We start from the raw sequence: 19,237 nt of genomic DNA, 5'->3' as shown, positions 1-19,237 counted from the left end.
GAGCAAACCTAACGAGGAATTTTGCCTTAAGCCAGAGAAGAAAAAATTCTGATCCATTAAGCACAGAACAGCAACTAAACCAACAAACTGACAGAAAGAAGTGTTTATTTACAGCTTCTCTAAGGTGGAATGCCAACCTTTCAGCTGAAAAATCTGGAATATTTTGTTGCTCTTGAATATGAAGGCCTGAACTGCTAAAAATGAAGCTTTATTCTACTCAAGTGTAATAATCCACTTATGGCCTCCAGTCTAACTCAGAAAATATTAAAAATATTATATCTGTGTCAGACAATTTCTAAAAAAGAAAAACTAGGAACTAAAGAAACCATTGTGAAGCCAGAAACCACATGCAAAAAGATGAGGAATATGAGAGACAAGGTCTGTAGTGACATTTGCCCTTATTATCTGTCCACTAGAATGTGGACATGCATGCAAACACACATTATAGGCCAGTCTTACAAACAGAAGTCTACTTAAAATTGTGCATGTTTGCTCTGGTATTTGGTCTACAAAAAGGTTGCAATAAAATTGATTCTGTGGGTGTGGGATGCTTGTAATAAATTCTAGAAATTGTTTGTTTGTTTTCTGTCTTTGTGCCAAAGCAAAAATATGTCTTTTACTTCCAGAATCAGAGGATGCAAAAAGCATACAACTCCTACCATTTACCCAGTTTGACTGAGAACCTGGACTAAGTTTAGTCTTCAATCCAAAAAGACAAAACAAGGCAGCATATTAGCCAGAGGATGGTCACTTGAACCTTTCCAGATGACAAATGAGAGCTGCTTGCAGGAGAGCCAAAATCGCACCGAAGCAGAATTGTGACCATGGTGTTAGAGTGAATTCACTTTTCAGACACCAGTGGACTGACCTTTGATTCCAACAAACATTCTACAACTTTACCAGTGAGCACTTTCACAGACAGTTGATTTTAAGCTATGGAGAATTAATGGTGAATAGGAAAAAACAAAAAAAAAAGTTGACAATACATTTGCATCATAATCCTCAAAATGTAAGATGAGAACAAAGCAAAGCATTTCTTTAGCTCATCTGAAACTCATAAGACTTTATTTGGGCACATCTAGCAGCCATTGTCCATGAACAACAGTGTTCATTCTACCATTCCAGTAAAAACAATGTTGTGAAATTCAAATAACACAGTCTTGTCATGCACAGCTTGGCCTAAGCAGAACTCAAAGTTTTCTGTACCTGCACTACAACCCTTGAGAAACAAGGAAAGGTGTGGATTTCAGGAAAAACAGACAGCTGGAATAAATCACTCCTCTTTCTCACACTCAGATCTATTAAAGGCATATGCGTCAAGCATTCCCTCATCCTTAATACCAAAAAGACTTCCACAGAATTTTCATACCAGTCATAAGCTATAAACCTCATTGCAGGTAGCCTCTCTTGTATAATTATATAAAGCTTAACTTTCCTGGTGAAAAAGTTAATAACCCTGAATATAGGCTTTAAATAGGGTCCTTTGGGAAAAACGGGGCAGGATGTGACAGTGAATGGCAGAAAGAAAAGCTGAAAAAGGACTTAGCTTGCAATCAATCTTTCACAAACCATCAAACTACTAGAGGCTTATCAGTTTAGCAAGCTTTTCCTGTCTCGTTGAACACAGGCAAAAAAAGAAGAGCTACAATCCACCATTTGAGAAAATTCTCAACTGAGTGCATTATGCATGAACAAATTAAATCTTGGCTCTAGGACAAAAAATCCTGTCATATTAAAATTTTCTGCCAAATACAACCCTTCAAGCATTCTCAAGAGTACTGCAAATTGTAATTCCTTTCAGAAGAAGCTTGCACTTAATTGTAGAGACCTTAAAAAAGGATCAAGGATGGCACACACGTGATAGCCAGTCAGCAACTTATTCATGTCCTAAGCCAATTGGTAAATGGTTTCTCTACTCATGACTGAAGAGCCACTGTTTCCAGCTCTTCAATCTACCCCTCTACACGTAAATTAAACTTCCAATGTTTTTCACCTTCTGGAGGTAACACTATACCATCTCAACAAGGTTAATGAAAGAACCAAAAATTCTTGGCCTGCCCACAGGTGAGGATGATTCTGTTAACACAGCTATTAGGTGTGCTTCAATAACCCCACTACATATGGTACACTACAATTAGCGTTATGAATGGCAGCAGCAGCATTGAAGAAATCATAAAATTGTAGAATAATTAAGACTGGAGACCTCTGGAGATCACCTTGCCAAACCTCCTGCCTAAAGTAGGCCTAATTTCAAAGCCACATCAGATTGCTCAGGGCCTTTTCGTGTTGAGTTTTGAGTACTTCCAAGGCTGTTTTTGCCAGGCCCCTGTGCCAGCAATATTCCAGTCTTGCTGTGTATTTTTCCTCCTTATATTCAGTTGGAAATTTCCTTGTTCCAGCTCATGATTCTTCCCACTATGCTCCTGTGAGAAAAAACTTCTCCATCTCCTCTAACCCTTCCAGATTTAGCACTCTGCCAAAAGCTACTCCCCAGGTCTTTGCTTTTCCAGGCTAGGCAAACCCAGTTGCCTCAGCCTCACAAGATTTTTCTTTTCTAACAACTAGGACATCAGTGGGTGGTTATCTGCCTCCCACTATCCTTTGCAAAGGATAAACCTCAGACTTCAGGGATTTTTCACTTTTAATTTTAGTTCCTATTAAAAGAAAGCATGCGCACCCCATTTCCCATACACACAGACACGCCTGCTATTTGTTCTAGGGAATGGGGGCAGTGGAGAGAGCTGCCTAGCAGCTGATCCAACAAGTCTGTTCTGTTTGCTTTGCCACACCAGAATTACTCCTGGCCCATGGCAGGAAAAGATCAGGGTCAAGCCCTGATCTCCACTGGCTCCCCACATTTACCAGGGAACAGAGAAGCTCTAAAAATCCATAGTAGTTAAAGGTCTCTCTTTTGAAGAGAGGCCTTAATTAAGCCAGATGACAGGTTGTCATTACAAGAAATGCCTTTGGGCATTGATTGAGCTTTCCCAGGTGCCATCCACTGGTGGTTTTCAGTGAGGCAGCAACCCCTGGCAAGGCTCCACTGCCCTGGCACAGGAGCTCCAGCAGGACAGGCACAGCCTGGGGACACTCACACCATACCATGCGGCTGCCGCTCGTGGAACAAGGTTTGTCTCCCCACAACAAGAGGCAAAACAAAGCATTTGGATCTGTATTCTGTCAACCAACACACATAAAGCAAACACTGTTGTAACACAGAATGGAGAAGTCAACTTTTCTTTCCTCTCACAGCAAAAAGAGTTCTGGAACCCCTGGTGATGCTGCCTATTGCATTATGCATACACTGTCATACTGTCCCACCTGTGCCATGAATTACCAACAGTCTAAGCTACAAATTAACACCAAGAAAACACTCAAAGTGCAGTCCCTCTCAGTTCTGCAGTAAATCTTACTGTAGTTGCCTGCACTTGTTTAGTACTTCAATAGCAACAGTAAGAATAAAACAGAGAAAAAAAAAGACACCCAGACTAGAATTCTGTTATTTCTTCCTAAAGATTGACATCTTCCAGCCTGTGTGTGTCAAATCTTATTTACCCACTTCAGTGCTGCAAAAACTTCCCATCCATATGCAGACAGAGACTGCCCCTGATTTTGCCTCAGTTCTACCATGACATTCAGCCCATCAGCCAAATTCAGAGATGGATAGTTGTCTTTCACAGCTCTCACTCCTCTATTTTTCCTACATTGTGGGTCTGGGGAGAAAAGGATGTAATCACACCTATCTACTTCAGAGATCAGATAGTCAATTGAGATATCAGATATCTTATTTTATTTAGAATCATTGTGCAGGTGGGAAGAAATCACAAATTCTAAACCTCTAAAGAGTAAGAAACCAAAACTTCAGATTTATGTTTAAGGTCCTCTTGTTTGCATCATTTCTTCAAAGAAATAAAACATGTACTGTAAAAAGACTAACTTGATCTTACCTGCTTTTTTAATGAAACTTTTATATTCAGTCCCCTATGCTATAGTAACCCATATGCTTTCCTGTTTATTGCACAAGTAAGCCTGATTTAAGCTCCTAATGTAAAACTGACTGTGAAATCCATTAGAATATTACAGCACAAAGACAGAAGAAAATTTATAACTTCTCAGGTAACATTTCTAAATACAATGTAATTTTATTTCTGAATCATTAAAGTAGTTTTTCCTGTAATTTCCAACCGAGGGCTTGTCACAGCTGATGATTAAGTTGCCATTCAGTGAACACCTTCAGGGATAGCCCAGGCTAATTCCCAGGTCTACTGCAGTTGTTTGATAAGATGCACACAGCATTTCTAAGATTTCATTTCTGACTTGCAGAGTGTAATAAATTAGGAAACAGAAGTGACATGCCTTATCAAAACTTAACCCAACTATCAGGTCTATTTTTAGACCTGATTCCCAGACTCAGGTTTCAGAAGACACTGTCATATAACTTCATTTAAATAACAGTAATACTTATCTATTTGCAGGCTGGCAATTCAAAGCATGCATTGGCCTTAATCTGCTTTGAATTAATCCTTTGCATCTGCTATTACAGTTCAAAGAAATTACTTCAATTAAGTTTAATTACTTCCTTCCACAGCTTTGGATACAGCCCTTATTATATTTCATTACCTTTCCTCATGGACTGCATGGAAAATAGATGCCTAATAAAGTACAAAACCAACGAAATTATTAAGCAAGTATATTACATATACATAACAATACTGTACATGCATCACACTAATTAAGTTATTATCATAGTCTGAAATCATAAATAGAGTATTAGGAAGGAACTTTTCACAGAAGATCAGCAAAACCTGATTCATTCTCTGAAGTTTTTAATACCTTTCTAACTAAATTTATGAGTACTTTTAAATTCCTGAGAGGAAACAAGCCTATTAAAGCACAAAAATAATTTACAGTTTTTACTCCAGGGCATATTAGAGAACATCATCTAGACAGTGAGTTGGTTACCAATTACATTCCTCTCTACTCTGCTTGCCTAGTAGTTACAGAAGTATACGAAATAGCTTCAGTCTTTCCAGTCACCTGGAATACCCAACCCATGATTCAATACAGATCCCAAAATCTCACTTTCTTTCCAACTACAGATGGTAAGAAAGATGAAGTAAAGCAGTGGTAGTGCTTTACTATTTTGTTTGGATGAAAGGTCACAAGTACAGACTTGAAAAACAAATCGTAACTCCTTTGTATACAATAACTAATGATCATTTTGATCCAAAACAATCCTATGTCCACTAAAGGCAAACATTAGATCAACATTACCATAATATTTCTGGTCCAAGCAATGAGATAACCTTTAAAGGTCCCTTCCAACCCAAACCACTCTATCATCCTATGAAAACAGAATTCTTTTTTGTTAGTAATAAAATACTGATAAACAATAGAACTAACAATTAATAAAGTACACAGCTGTCTATAGAACACTTTATTGATTGAATAAATATATGACTAGTCATCACACATCTCAGGGTGCTAGAGATATAGACCTTGGAGATTGAGCAACTCATTTTCAAAACTCATTTTCAAAACACATTTTCATCTGGCACAAGAAAATAAATATGTTTCCTACTAGTAAATATTTTTAATCAACTGAATGTTCAGATTTTTGTTTCATTTCAGTTCCACACAGACACCCCCAAGTAGATTTCTCACAGTTTTATCTAACCTACTGATGAGTTTTCCATTTTCCTTCTTTCAAGAATGTTTATTTCCATAAATGGATTACATTTTTCCATAGATTGCTTTAGAGCTCTTTCATGCAATGCTTTGCAAGACACTTTACAAATACAACAGTTGCTTAATGGTGCCATTAGCAAAATCCTGACAAGCCATGGTACCTTGACTGGAGGCCCAGAAGGAAATTCAACTCTCTGACCTTATTCATGGGGGGCATAGGACTTCCCTTTGAGAGAAAGATGTAGCAGAAAGAAAAAAAACTAAAAAGGAGCAACAGTATCAAATCCCATTTTCTTTTCAGTGTCACTGATAATGGTTTCCTGCAGATTTTAAAGGTAAAAACAAGTTATAATCAGTTTCCACAGTATCTGTGACCTGCAGGATACCTGCCTTTTGAGGGATGTGCATTTCACTGTACAATTGTTCCTCGCTGCAATGGCCTCAGGCAGATTGGAAACTGAGCATCTGAAGCAAAAGGCAAAATAGAAGAGTTCTAACAACTCTTGCAGTTTGCATTCAGAACAAGTACACCAAAGTCAGCTTCTCCCCCTGGAATCAACGAATGGTGAGTGGTAATAAGGTCTCATGCAAGATTTCAGTGGGGAAAAAAAGCACAGTCAATCTTCCGGTTAATTCTTAAGTGCCACCAAGTGTAACATTAGTTTTAGCAAATACTGGAAGTTGAGCTTTCAGAAACACTTATTTTACAAGCCTTACCAAGAGGCAAAGAATACTATGCAAGTAAAGGTTTAACAAAATCCCAGCTGAGCTTCACCTCATCTACCTCAAAAGCACAAGCACTCAAGCGAGACAGCAGAGGAACTAATACATGGCCTTTTAGACAGGAATGCCGATGGCATTTAGTAAAAAAACAAGGGGAACAGAATCTCTTCAGAATCCAGCAAAATACAAGACCACAAGCAATTTTAATACTTTTTATTTGTCGGACAAGTGTCACTCTTTCAATAAAGACCACCTACAGTGCAATCACTGTTGTCTCTTGCTCTTGCAGAATCCAACAAGGGAAAATTTTGCCTAGTCTTCTTTGGCCACATTATGCAACATACTGAAGTAGAGTGGACTTCGAATAGCTTCCCCAAGATCTCTGACTGACACAATAATGGGTAATCATTCTCTTAATTAAAAAAAAAAATTGGCTGGAAGATACAGTGATAGAAATAAAATCTATGATCTGCAGAAATAGGAAGCATAAAAGAACCACAAACATTTTAAGGCTATAGATATGTATACACTCATTTGCTGAATAAGAGACCATGTCTGAAGAAATAAAGGGCCTAAAAGCATAGATTCAACAGACACAGTCACTGGCTATCAGGCTGCTTGAGCACAATTACTATCTAAAACTATAGCATTAGTGCTATTAGAACACAGCACTGCTTCCTAAATAAATTAGGCTTACATTCAGTCAAGCATGGAAGTTTAGCAATGCAAATATTTTGTGGTATGTGGAGTTTGTGCAGGGCTGCAGGTGAGGAGGTGGTGGCACATAGGGACATGGGAGATGGCCCAGGGGCATTGTTCAAAGGTAGCAAAGCTGGACAGCATGCAGCCAGCTCAGCTGGGAAAGGTTACACAGGTACTGCAAGCCCAGGACAGTCATCTCCATCAGGATCAGATGAAGTAGGGAACACTCCCTTTTTTCCACTCTAGGCACACTAAAACCATATTCCAGCACTTGGCAGGCAGCAATTTATCAGACTGGACAAGGAGCCTTGCCTCCAGTGTAACTCAGGACAGCAGGGCCTACACAGAATAAAGCTGAATTTCTGCTACAGAACTTCCCATTTAGCTTCTCTTCCCATTTAAACAGTGGCTAGATCCAGTGTGGGCTTATTGCCTACACACTGGCAAGCAATCTCTACTAACAGTATGAGCTCCTACTCTTGCAGGACTATTTTGGTAATAGGAACCACACAAAGATTTCCTGACCCCTTCTAGGCTACTCTCTCATACTTGCACCACCTTCTCAGCTGGGCCAAGTGTAATCCTGCAATACTCAGGAAACTAATTCATCTTAAAAATAACACTCAAGAAAGCAAGGAGAGTTCTTGTAATCCAGCTGCATTTTTGGTTTATGTAACAGCTATGCTGCACCACAGAGGGGAAGGTGAGCAGCTGTAGGTGGCTTGCAGAGGTGCCAATGTCTGAAGGCAGAGCTGTGCTGAGGGTGACATGCTCCCTGGGACAGAGCCCACATGTTGACTGTCTGACTCTGGGATTACACAATTGGCTCTGCGATCCCAGTCTGTTCTTGTGGTTCAGGCAGCAGTTACAGACAAGGCAACTGAGTCTCCATATTTAGGATTTCCAAGAGGAAGTGTGGTTAGAATGGGGGAAGCTTCAATGGCATTTCCAGGTCCTCAGTTCCCTGTTTTCACCTAAAGTGACCTGGTAAAACCACTAAGATACCTTAATTAGTTTAATAAAATACGAATGGGCAAGTGGCAGCAAACGAAGTAAATAAACAGTATAAACCTCATTCCTTAATAAGAGCTGTGAACTGAAGTGACAGACTTCCAGGTCCCTGTGACAGGCACAGAGAACTTAACACTGGCTGAGAGAATATGCACAATAAAATAAGGATGCTGTTGAAAAAGCACCCCCAAAACGTGCCATTTCTTTGCTCTGGAGCATTTGGAGCATTCTTTTCTGTTCTCACTGCCCTTCTCAAGAAAAACATTTAGTAGGGTAAAACTAATTTTTCTGCAAAAATATTTTTATATGCCATGGAAGAAAATGAAAAAAAGACAGAAAAGGAATAGAGAGAGACACAGAGACAGCTGTCTGAAATTCTCTTCATAATCATACGGAAAAAAGTTACAGAAGTTTTTCTTTTGTCAAAACTTCCATTCCAGAGTTACTAAAGATGTGTCTTCCACTGGTTTTTTCCCCACATTACACAGCTCCCAAGGATCCCACAGAATGAGTCAGTCTCATTCTCCATTCCATTTTTTAAAATTTTTTGTTTGTTTGTTTCCACATAAGAAGCACTAATAGAAAGCTCTCTTCTGTTAACAGCTGATTTTAACCTGACTAGCTCATCAGAGCTGAATGCAAACACAGGAAAACTACAATAGATCAGGTGACATGCAGTAACTTGTATAACTTATCCACATGGCTCAAAGGACTGAGGTAGAAAAGTTTAGTAAAACTATAAGGAATTTTAATAATCACATAAGCCCCAGTGTGGACGCAAATAACTTGGAATTAAGATATTTAGTCCCCTGAAAAATCAAACCAAACAAAATTTTATAGGAACTTTATTCTGGTGTAACTGCATTCCACAGCAGAACACAATACATCAAAACACAAAAGCCTTATAGTCTTTTTAGACACTAATCTAAAAGATAAAATTATTTCCACTTATGGAGAAGGGCTGGATCATAGGAATTTTGATGATTACATACATAAACCATATGAACATAATTTTACAATCTAATGTAAAACAATGTAATAATAATTACTGAAAGTACACCAAGCAGCACTCTACTGGCCTCAATGGGATAGTAATAACACCACTGTGTATACTAAAGGGTTAATAGATACATATTGTTATTTCTTAAATGTAATGTCAGCCCATCATTACAATAAAGTAATTATGTTCAAATTTGGCTAAACAATAGATTTGGAGAAAACTAAAAGCTAATGGCTAGCAAAAGGTTATGAAACTTGAAAGAAAAAAAATTAATTTGCATTTGGTTTCTGGCTTGTCCTATTTAGAGTTAAATCACCAAACCTCATGGAACAAGGTCTAATGTTGTTAGATGCCCAGGGGGACATTCCCTTTGCCCAAGCCCCAGCAAATTTTTCCTAGTATTGAGATTGTATATAATTTTAAGGAAAATAATTTAAGAAAGAGACATAATATCCTACACCAAATCAACATTGCAAGGAACACATCATTAGAAAAGACAGGAACTATAAATAATTCATTCCACATATCTCTGTACAAATTGCTGTTCCCATGAAATAAACATGTTTTTTCTGATTACTTCCAACCGCTCCACACCTGCTGTCCTACCTGCCTAGGCCAGCACTCCTCTGCCCATTGTTAATGCAAATTGCTGAATAACTTATCTTTTGTAAGAAGCTACTGTTTCATTTAATTATAAGTATATGCAGTGCTCCCATGTTAATTTTAAATGTCACACATGCTATACAGGGAAACAAGAACTGCTTAACAGGACTGCTTTTACATCACATGAACCATTGCTCCTGAACAGCATCACTAACAAGATCTCATCTCCTAAATCCTTCCAGTGCAGGTCCTGCCTCACCTTTGTTCTTCTCGATAGTAAATATGAAAAAGAATATCCAGCGTGGTAATTTATCCACTTTCAAATATATGAACCAAAAATTGTCATGTTTTTCAGGTGCTTCTGCTAAAATAATCCGAACCAAAATAACTGTCACTATTTTAAATACAAATCCCACTTACATAAATTTTTATTCATAATTTTAGTTGACTGACTTAAAAAATAGTACAGCTGTACAGTTCCCAGAAAGCATTTGAATGCACCAGGATCAGGATATCTTACTCAATATAACCTGGGACACTGCTATTGAAAGCAGCTATGTAACCATATAAAGAAAATATTTGAATAAACACAGGATGTTCCTGAAGGGGCAGGGAGGAGTACAAACAGTCAGTTCAATATTTAATATTTTCTGATATGACACACAGCAATTCTCACCTCATCCAGCCATAATTTATTCTGTCCACAGATTCAGGAACACAACACACTTTACAGTCACACATTGTCCTTTCATAGTTCCCATTTGCAGAAACCAATGAAGCCACTGGAAAAGCAGCGGCCTTTCTTATCTAAGCAGTCCACAGGTTATTTACAAGAACCATCACACAAAATGCAGCGGATGCAGCTTTTCCTCTAAAGCAACAGCAAATTCATTCCATATGGGTATTTGGAAAGATATAATATCTTTCCAAATATAATATCTTTCCAAACAGCAAGGCAACTGCTCCCTCAGCTTTAAGAGATGACAGGCCCAAAGCAGAGTTTTGCCTTATTTATTGGGAATACATCCAATAAATGGAGCTGTCTTTACCCACCTTGTTTACAGATCTCCACAAAGATCAATTCTTCCTAGCTGCTGGACAGAGGTCTCAGAGAGGTCTCAATTAGTAGGAAGATAAAACACACCCTCACCCCTCTTTGTTAGGTATGTGCTCTGGGCTAAGAATCAGAATATGGATGGAGAGCAGCTGATACGCAGAAGGAAGTATTAGGACAGTGTCATGGATAACAACCACAAAATAAATTATCTGTTTAATATCTGAAAGTAAACTAAAAATCCACAACAAAACAATATTTTTTCTTGAACAAAATAGCTCTTTATATTATGGTAGAAGCTGCTCTGGGGAGGAGATTGGTCCAAAAATTATATTTATCCATTGGCCACCAGGAAGATAAAGAAATTCACTTTCCATTTCATGTGTAAGCATTTGACCTTTCCTTTCCTAAAAAAATACACAGAAAACTTTTTTTTCTATTTAAGCCACAGACACAGAAAAAAAATCCTCTTTAAAAAAAGTCAATCTGCTGCACAGATTTCTACTTTCCTGGGAAAAGATGAGAGAACAAATCCTGGAAAGATCACCATGTCCAGTATTGCTCTTCTGGAAGGCATATAGATACTGCTGGAATGAAACATGCCAAAGGAACAGACAAAATGCTAAAAGCTCTGCCTTTTTAAATTAACCACACAGATGCCGGGTATAGTTGTGATTAAAACCTATAATATGGGGTCTTTTAAGCTGCATTTCACACACCCTTAAATTAATCATGAATGGCTGGCAAGAACACAAGGTGTGTTTCTCTTTTGGCTGCCATGTCACTAGAAATAGGTAACAGCACACCTGTTCTGTATCTCAAGGAATTTCAATATGTTATGTCAAAGTACAGGAATTTTCTGCATCCTATGATGGTTTATGTCATACTCTGACATGCCAAGTTATCTGGCATTCAGGACTTCAACAAGGAAATTGAAAAAAATGAACAACATACAAACTGCTGAAGCTCATGCACAAGTCTAGAAAGATGCTGAATTTTGAGACAATTCCCTTTAATATGTGATTCCATACCCAAGATAACCACAGAATCACAGAACTGATTGGGCTATTTGGCCAAATAAGCTTGGGCAGGGACACCTTTCCTTAGACCAGGCTGCTCAAACAGCACTCAGTGTAACCCCGGTAGGGGGGAAGCCTAAGACATCTGGATGACACATGTTTCATTGTATAAAGAACAAACTGCAAAACAAAAACCTTTCCCCCATCACTGCTTTACCGAATAACTACTTCAATGTATGGGATGTTTCACCATTTCATGTTGGTTTTGTGGGTTTAGTTTTCACACCTCCAAGTCAGACACAAAGCTCCAGTTTCAAACCAACTGAAGTGCACTTACACTGGAGGTTTTCGTGGTTTAGCTACATGGGCATCAAAATCAAATTCATTCAACCACAGCAAGTCCTCTCACAGGACTAGACTGACTAGAATGCTGTCTCTTTCTGGGAGAGAGCTAATATATTATCCTTAAAGTGTGATTAGTTTAAGGTCATTGCAAGCGCATGTGAAAAGTGGTTACATACGTCTTAGAATTTAATTTTCTTTAAATTTCCAAGAAGTGAACATAATAAAAAACACATTACAAAATTCCATGTACTGCACTCCATAAAATCTTACATGGTAATTAAGCACCACTGGACCATGGTACAGCAAATCCTAGCCCTGCACATTGGCAGGTTCATTAATGCAGCTTCATTTATTTTGGAGCAACTTAGAGGTAAACAATGTAGGAAAAAAAATATGCTATTTCATTTAGAAACAGAGTAATGAAGTTCATTTAGAAACAGAGTAAGAGATTTATTTAAAATAGAAATATCCAATGTAGAAGGAGCATTAGAAAGAATTTAAAATTAAGTTTTGCTGGTTTTTTGGTTGGGGGGAAAAAAGATGGGAACATTAACGCATAACAAATAAGGATGGAGTGATCCACAGAGAAACTGGTTACTACCTCAGAAATCCTCAATCTTCTCTCTAACTCCTTGATGCATACACCTGCTGTATTCCAGCTCATTTATGCATATCTCAGAAGGGGCATCTCTGCACATTTACACCTTCCCTGCCTAGAGATACAACCACATAATGATAGGAATGATTCCAGTTACAAGAGAAATGCTGCAGCCCACAAAACTGTTGATCAGGTTAAGACAGGCTGAGGAGAGAGCTCTCATTACTGCAAACCTGCAGCAAATTCAGGCAGTGCTGGGAAATGACCCATCAGTGCAGCATCCTCCCACATGGAGAGGAGGTCGCCCTTGCTCCTTTTCCAAGGATCTCTCACATCTCTTGTCATGTCAGAAGAAAGAGCACAGCATGAGAATCAAACAGGATCCAAGTACAATTCTCAGCACAGGAAAACGGATGGATGCTATGCATAAACATTGCTGCAGTCAATTTAACAGTCAAGACAGAATGTGAATTATCTTGGACCTGATTCAAGCAGGATATAGAGGTCAGCTCTGTGGAAGTGTTTGCATCCTGTATATCACTAGCAGAGAATGGAATCATGGTGAGACTCATAGCCAACCCTGCACAACAGAGCAGACAAACAGAGAATATGCTTTTGATGATATAGAAACTTGGGAGGAAATATCTACACTCTTTGTCATGTACACAGAGGTTAAAAAAATCAAATTAGTTAACAAAATATCCAACATTACAAGCATCCAAATACTAGGATCAGGTCCTTTCAGACCTTCTGCCTGTCCCTTCTGAACAGCTATTTGCCAGGGTGGAAAATTTAATGTAATGAGATCAGCTTTGCTATTTTAGTCTCAAAAGTGCAGATGGAGCATGTGCCTGTAGACAGTAATGTTATCTGTATTACTGCTGTGTCTGAAGACCCCAATCATACATATGCCACTGAACACTCAGAAAAAATCCTCAAAGAGAATTCCTGCCAGAAACCATGTGCACTAAGGGAAAAATGCTACCTGTGAATTTAATTAAACCAGTGGAGATAACCATGGAGAGGAAACATGTGAAAGAATTGTAGATGAACACACAGGTATGGTCAACTTTGACAGCATCCTGCAGAAGACAGTTACAAAGCCTGTGATGAAGAGTTTTGTTTGTTTGAAAACTGTAAGTTATACTTTGCAAAACAGTTATTCAAATCTTTAAATTAGATTTTAAAAATACTAAAGACGCTATGGATTTTAATCAGCCACCTGCTTACTTTGAGAGGTCCCTACATCAGCTGAGGTAATAAGAACGTTTCCTCACATTACACAAATACTATTCGAACCACAGCTTCACCGAAGATTTGTAATGTGTTGGTAGAAGGTCACATTCAGCCTCTAGGCACGTGAAACCTCTGTTGTTCACTGCACAGTAAATACACAGCACACAAACCAGAAGGAGATGTCTTTCTAGATTTCATGCTTAGTCCTCATTGTACAGGCCCATCACACAGATTTTTTTTTTATTAAGCTCTACCACATTAAGCCTACACAGTTAAAATTGTACTGGGATGACAACACAATCCATCTCCATCATCTTCTTCAAGACCTCCATTCAAAAAGAAGAGCTTGGAAACAGGGTAAGACACAATCTTCTGCAAAGTGCAGTATGGGCAAACTAAATTATCTGTCATATTTGCTTTAAAATATCATGGTCCAGTCCTCACTGTGAGATATCATGGTTTTACTCAGTGTCATTATCATTCATGTTGTGTTTACCGTTAGATGACACATACTTTGAAGTATTATTTTTCAATTATGCAAGAAGTGGAATTGGAAGTAATTTATTGAGTAAAATCTGTCATCATTTTCAAGAGTCACTGTCTGATGGAGTGGAACTTAGGGACTTCAGCACCATTAGGGATAAGAGTGACTACATAACTAGCAATCAGTGCTAATCTAGTAACTGGCAAGGTGACATGCAGCTACCATAGTAACAAGCATAAGATCAACTGTTTGCTTCCAAGAAATGCCTACACTTCACTCAGCTATTTGCCATGATTTTTACAGTCATGACAGAGAAAATAAAAACACATCATGCACTTTAGAACTTGCCTCTCTCCCTGCTTTTCTTTAACAGAGGAGAGAATTCCTCAAAATAATAATTTCACTGGTTTTACTGAGAATGTCCCACTACTGATTAGGAGACAAAGTTTCTGGAGCCACGATCAATTAACAGCCCCATCACTCTTACCTAGGAAGAGTGCACAACAAACACCAGAGAGACAGCAGGCACACTTAGAAGAATCCCATTCCCAAGCATTTCTGCATGGGCTGCACACAGAGATTATTTCATGCAGTAGTCACAGTAAAGAGAGATATTCACATCTAAAGGTGATACACCTCTTCCAACATGATCTTAACCACTCTAAGTACCACCAGTTAATTATTAAAAGCCACCTCTGTTCTTTGCACTTTACAGACACCTCTATCCAATCTCATTTCTGTTAAACTCTCACTCATAATGATGCCTGATGATATGAAACTCCAAAGTTCAGTAAGTTTCAATATCTTTGGCTGGGGGTTAAAAATCTAGGAACAGAGGAGGGCAAGCCACAAGGCAGAGTCACAGAGAAACTCAGGGCTGAAGGGGAAAGGACACACAGTTGTTCTGGCTTCCCATCCAGAAGCTTCCCATCTGGCTTCCCACTGTGCCACCACCTACTTCAAGTTTACACCTACATGGGTTTTTTTCTTGTTTTTTTTTTCTGTTTCCTCACAAGCTATTGATTGAATAAACAAGAGAATCAGGGCAAACCCTTGGGAAAGGAGAAGTGTGTAGCTAACAGGTTTGTATTTTCAGGAAAGAATTAGACTAGTGTCACATCAAAATATACATATTATTCTGAATTTCCTTGTTAGGGAAAAAGCTTGAAGAGTAGCTATAGACATTATATGAAAAACTTATATACAATTAAGTATCTTGAGCTAGACATTTAAATTACTCCTGTGGGATATCTGTCTGAGAAAATCCAGCTTGCCTTATGGTAATGCTAATCTTCTCATATGTGTTTCACTTTTTATCCTTGCACCTGCTAGTATTAACAAGATTAGGAATTAAACTGGAAGAGGGCTGTCTGTCAAGGAATACCAATTAATCTATTGATTTAACCATCAAATGGAGCTCTAGGTCCAGGGAAACAGAAGGTGTTCATTGTATTGGAATTCAAACTCTAAGTCATGCTTGTGGCAGGCTGTGTCACCAGACTGCAGAGGAAACAATTAGGAGGGTGAAAGAGACACTGGAGTTTTCTTGAAAAAGGATTCTTACTTAACTGTTACAGCCAAAAAGAAGATTTTGCATGTGATCTCTCCACAGAATTTTTAAAAAGTAAGAAGTTCTGCTTTCTGGATCACTTGCAGATCCAACTTAAGTAATTTAGGGAACATTTAAACAGGAGTGCACCTGCTTGTCTGTGTGAAACCAGGCTCCATTCACAGAGCTCACATCTCCTCATCTCAAATCACAACTCTCAGTTGCATTACTGCTGTCTGATTAAAAGAGTTTGTTACCATCTAGATCAAAGCAGAATCTGATAGCTCAGGGAAGTTTCTGCACTTGCAGCAGACTTTGCCATATTTATTAATATAAGCTACCACAACCTACATGGGAGAAAATTCAAAAAATATCCATGTACCACAGACCCACAAGTTGAGAATGAATGAATGAATGAGGAAAAGAGTGCAGCAAAATAACAAGTTTTTTTTCAAAGGTGAATACCCAAAAGTAGTGCTAAGAATCAGATTCACGGAGACATCTAAATGTTTATTATCTGGAAACAGTTTTAAAGTTTTGCGATTTATCCACTCCTGTTGATATGCTGAAAGCAACCGCTATGACAGGCCATCCCAAAGTTTGGGATAATCAACTCCGTGCTAGAAGATCAGACTGCAAATAACAAAAAATTCACAGATCAGTTTTATTTGCTAAAAGAAACACAGTGCAAATATACTCCAAATAGGCACAGAAAGCAGCAAGGCGGATAGCAAATGGATCTGAAACAGAGCACTCTGACTCCCTGCAAGTGACAGTGCTGCAAGCAAACAAACGCTGCTTGTTCTCAACTGACCGCACTTCCGCCTCCTCCCCTTTCATTCAATCCCAGGGCTAGTGATGCTCCCTCCATCTCCATGGCATGCGGGTTCCAAATACTTTTATCTCGGGGAGGGAAGCAGGCTGGAGAAAGCATATGATCACATGGTAAGTTTATGCTTACATTCCCTGGCATGAAGGGGGGAAACCTGCTATCAAATAGGGTGCTTAATTAGAAAATGCAGTTAAATACTAGGTATAATTGTGTGGAGCATGTGGATCCGGAGCAGATTCAGCAGGGGAGTGTGTGCTGAAGGAGCAACTGGGACAGCTGTAGACATCTGCAAGCGCTGCTTTAAGAGCAGTAAATGCTGCATGATTAGGAAAAGAAAATAAGTTGCCCGTTTTGTCCTTTGTACTGGAAGTCTGTTGCACAAATGCTATTGCTCCTGAAGGAATTCAGCGTAGACAAAGTCAGCTGAGACAAACCAGAGCCCCGCTCCCCCCTCCCATTATTCGGTACACGCTTCTCTTCCCGCTAGCTCACAGTTCTGACAATGCAGGGAAAGAGAGAAAGAATGGCAGAGGGAAGCAGAGCACTGCTGTGCGTTGCAGAATCTCTCCATATTCAATTGCCAAAACAGCATTCAAAAAGACAACGAAGATGCAATAGGACCATATCAAATCCATGCCTCTGAGCAGCGAGGGGCTCTCTAACAATGCATTCAAGCAACAGATAGAAATTTACCTTCAAAATGCAGGCCATGTTCTTTCTCTATCCTTCCTACCAAAGAGCAGCAGGATTCTACTTTGTGAGCAGCAGTTCCAGTGTCAGGCAAAAGGCTGGTAGAGCTGCAGAACTGCTAGAGCCTACATTCCTGTAGATCCAAATAAAGGTACCACGCATCCAGGATCCGTTAGTCATATTAGTCTTTTTATGCCCCGTTCGTTCCACCCATCAGCTCCTGCCACTGGCTGGGAGCCAGCCCAGCACCTCCCCTCCGTCACATGACTGAGTTTGATTCATGGCTCCAGTGTGTATTTTCGTAAGCTCCAGGACGCTCTCGCGCAATACTGTACGTACCAGCAGCAATCTATACCTTGCAGAGGCTTTGCAATGCCTGCAAATCAAGCTGCATGTTTATAATTAATCCCCGTGCAGCTCTCTCGGTGTTCTCAGGAGACAGTTGCTGACAGTTGGGCAGAAAAGTCCAAACTCTCTCTATTATTGGGGCTGTAAAAATCCTTACGCTGCTTGTTAGAGTGCAGTATTGTTTTATGTTCAGCCCTTTTCACTGTACAGCAGGCTTCCCTTTATCTAAATTGCTGCCTTATGAGAAATAATCATCACCAGCAACCAGCCCAAATATCCCACCAGAGGTATTTGCACTGTGCTGTGCACACCTTTTTGTGTAAAGAGCTGACATCCATCACAGGGAGTGGAAAGCACGGGTTGGTTTGTGAGGTTTTTTGCTTGTGCAAGTCTGATAAAAACTCTCTGAACTTTATCTGGACTTTCTTATACTGCAGTGGGATTAACTGCAGATGAATAAATTCAGCTGTTGAAATCTTTCACTTTACATAATCTCATCAAATTCAAATTCTTCCCTTACATAACATATTCTATGTATCATAAAGGTTTTTCTTCATATTTGTCACTTCTCCTGCAGTCTCTTTCTCCTCTTTTTACACTTTCTCAGTACTTCTCATTACTACATCTTGGAACCCTTTGCATTTTCTATACTTGGCACCTTCCCTATATTCCTTTTGTGCCACATTGCTTCACTCCTGCTGCTTTAGTACACACCAAAGCTCTCCCTCTCCCTTAATAAATTCCTTGTAGTGGATGTCTTCATTCTCTCTGCAGTGACTCAGGGTACCTGTTTACATGCAGGCAATACCCTCCAGTTCATGTTATGAAACCACTTACCACAGAGCCCCTCAATGTGTGGGAGACAAAAGGGGTTAGTGCTTTGCTGCACATTTAATAACCAATACTGTTCCCTGCCTGGCAAGCCTCTCCTATCCAGGTGTGATCCTTCAAGGCAGTAAGTAGGTTGAAACCAAAGGAACTAGCTGTCCTCATTTGTATGCAGGGGCAAATTCTCCTCGAGAGAAGAACAGAAAGGGCCTGGGGGGATTTCTCTGGCTCACATCCTTGGCTGCCTTCCTGTGCATTTCCAGTGGAGATGCCAATGTGTGTTTGGCCTTTGCATCAGCATCCAGAGTGCTGTAGTCTTGCAGGTCCTGCAAACTCCTCAGCACCTCACCACTGGAAATCCACTTCCTGGTTCAATTACAGGAACAAACCAAAGCTCTTAAGCTGAAAATTGTAGTGTTGTTGGGAAGACTAATGAAAAAGAACTCAGTGAAGTTTCTAACTGTGTCGACTATCATAAGGAAGTATCTAAATCACAAGTTAGTAGAAGAAGGTTGTAAGGGAGGGAT

General features: G+C 39.3%; 1 protein-coding gene across 1 annotated transcript in view; it reads right to left on the bottom strand.

Annotated features, from left to right (window-relative positions):
* The window catches only part of ST6GALNAC3 (ST6 N-acetylgalactosaminide alpha-2,6-sialyltransferase 3), a 214,883-nt gene extending 197,060 nt beyond the window's left edge, over positions 1-17,823 (bottom strand). The window contains exon 1 of the mRNA XM_085067856.1: positions 17,538-17,823. Within this exon, the coding sequence (XP_084923982.1) occupies positions 17,538-17,555 (18 nt within the window). The 5' untranslated portion in view covers positions 17,556-17,823. The remainder of the gene's footprint in view (positions 1-17,537) is intronic.
* Between the last annotated feature and the right edge of the window lie 1,414 nt (positions 17,824-19,237).

This window comes from Lichenostomus cassidix, chromosome 8 (assembly GCF_008360975.1).
Source record: "Lichenostomus cassidix isolate B80296 chromosome 8, HeHo_3.0, whole genome shotgun sequence".
In the NCBI taxonomy this organism is placed as follows: domain Eukaryota; kingdom Metazoa; phylum Chordata; class Aves; order Passeriformes; family Meliphagidae; genus Lichenostomus; species Lichenostomus cassidix.
This window is presented reverse-complemented; position numbering and strand designations above follow the sequence as displayed.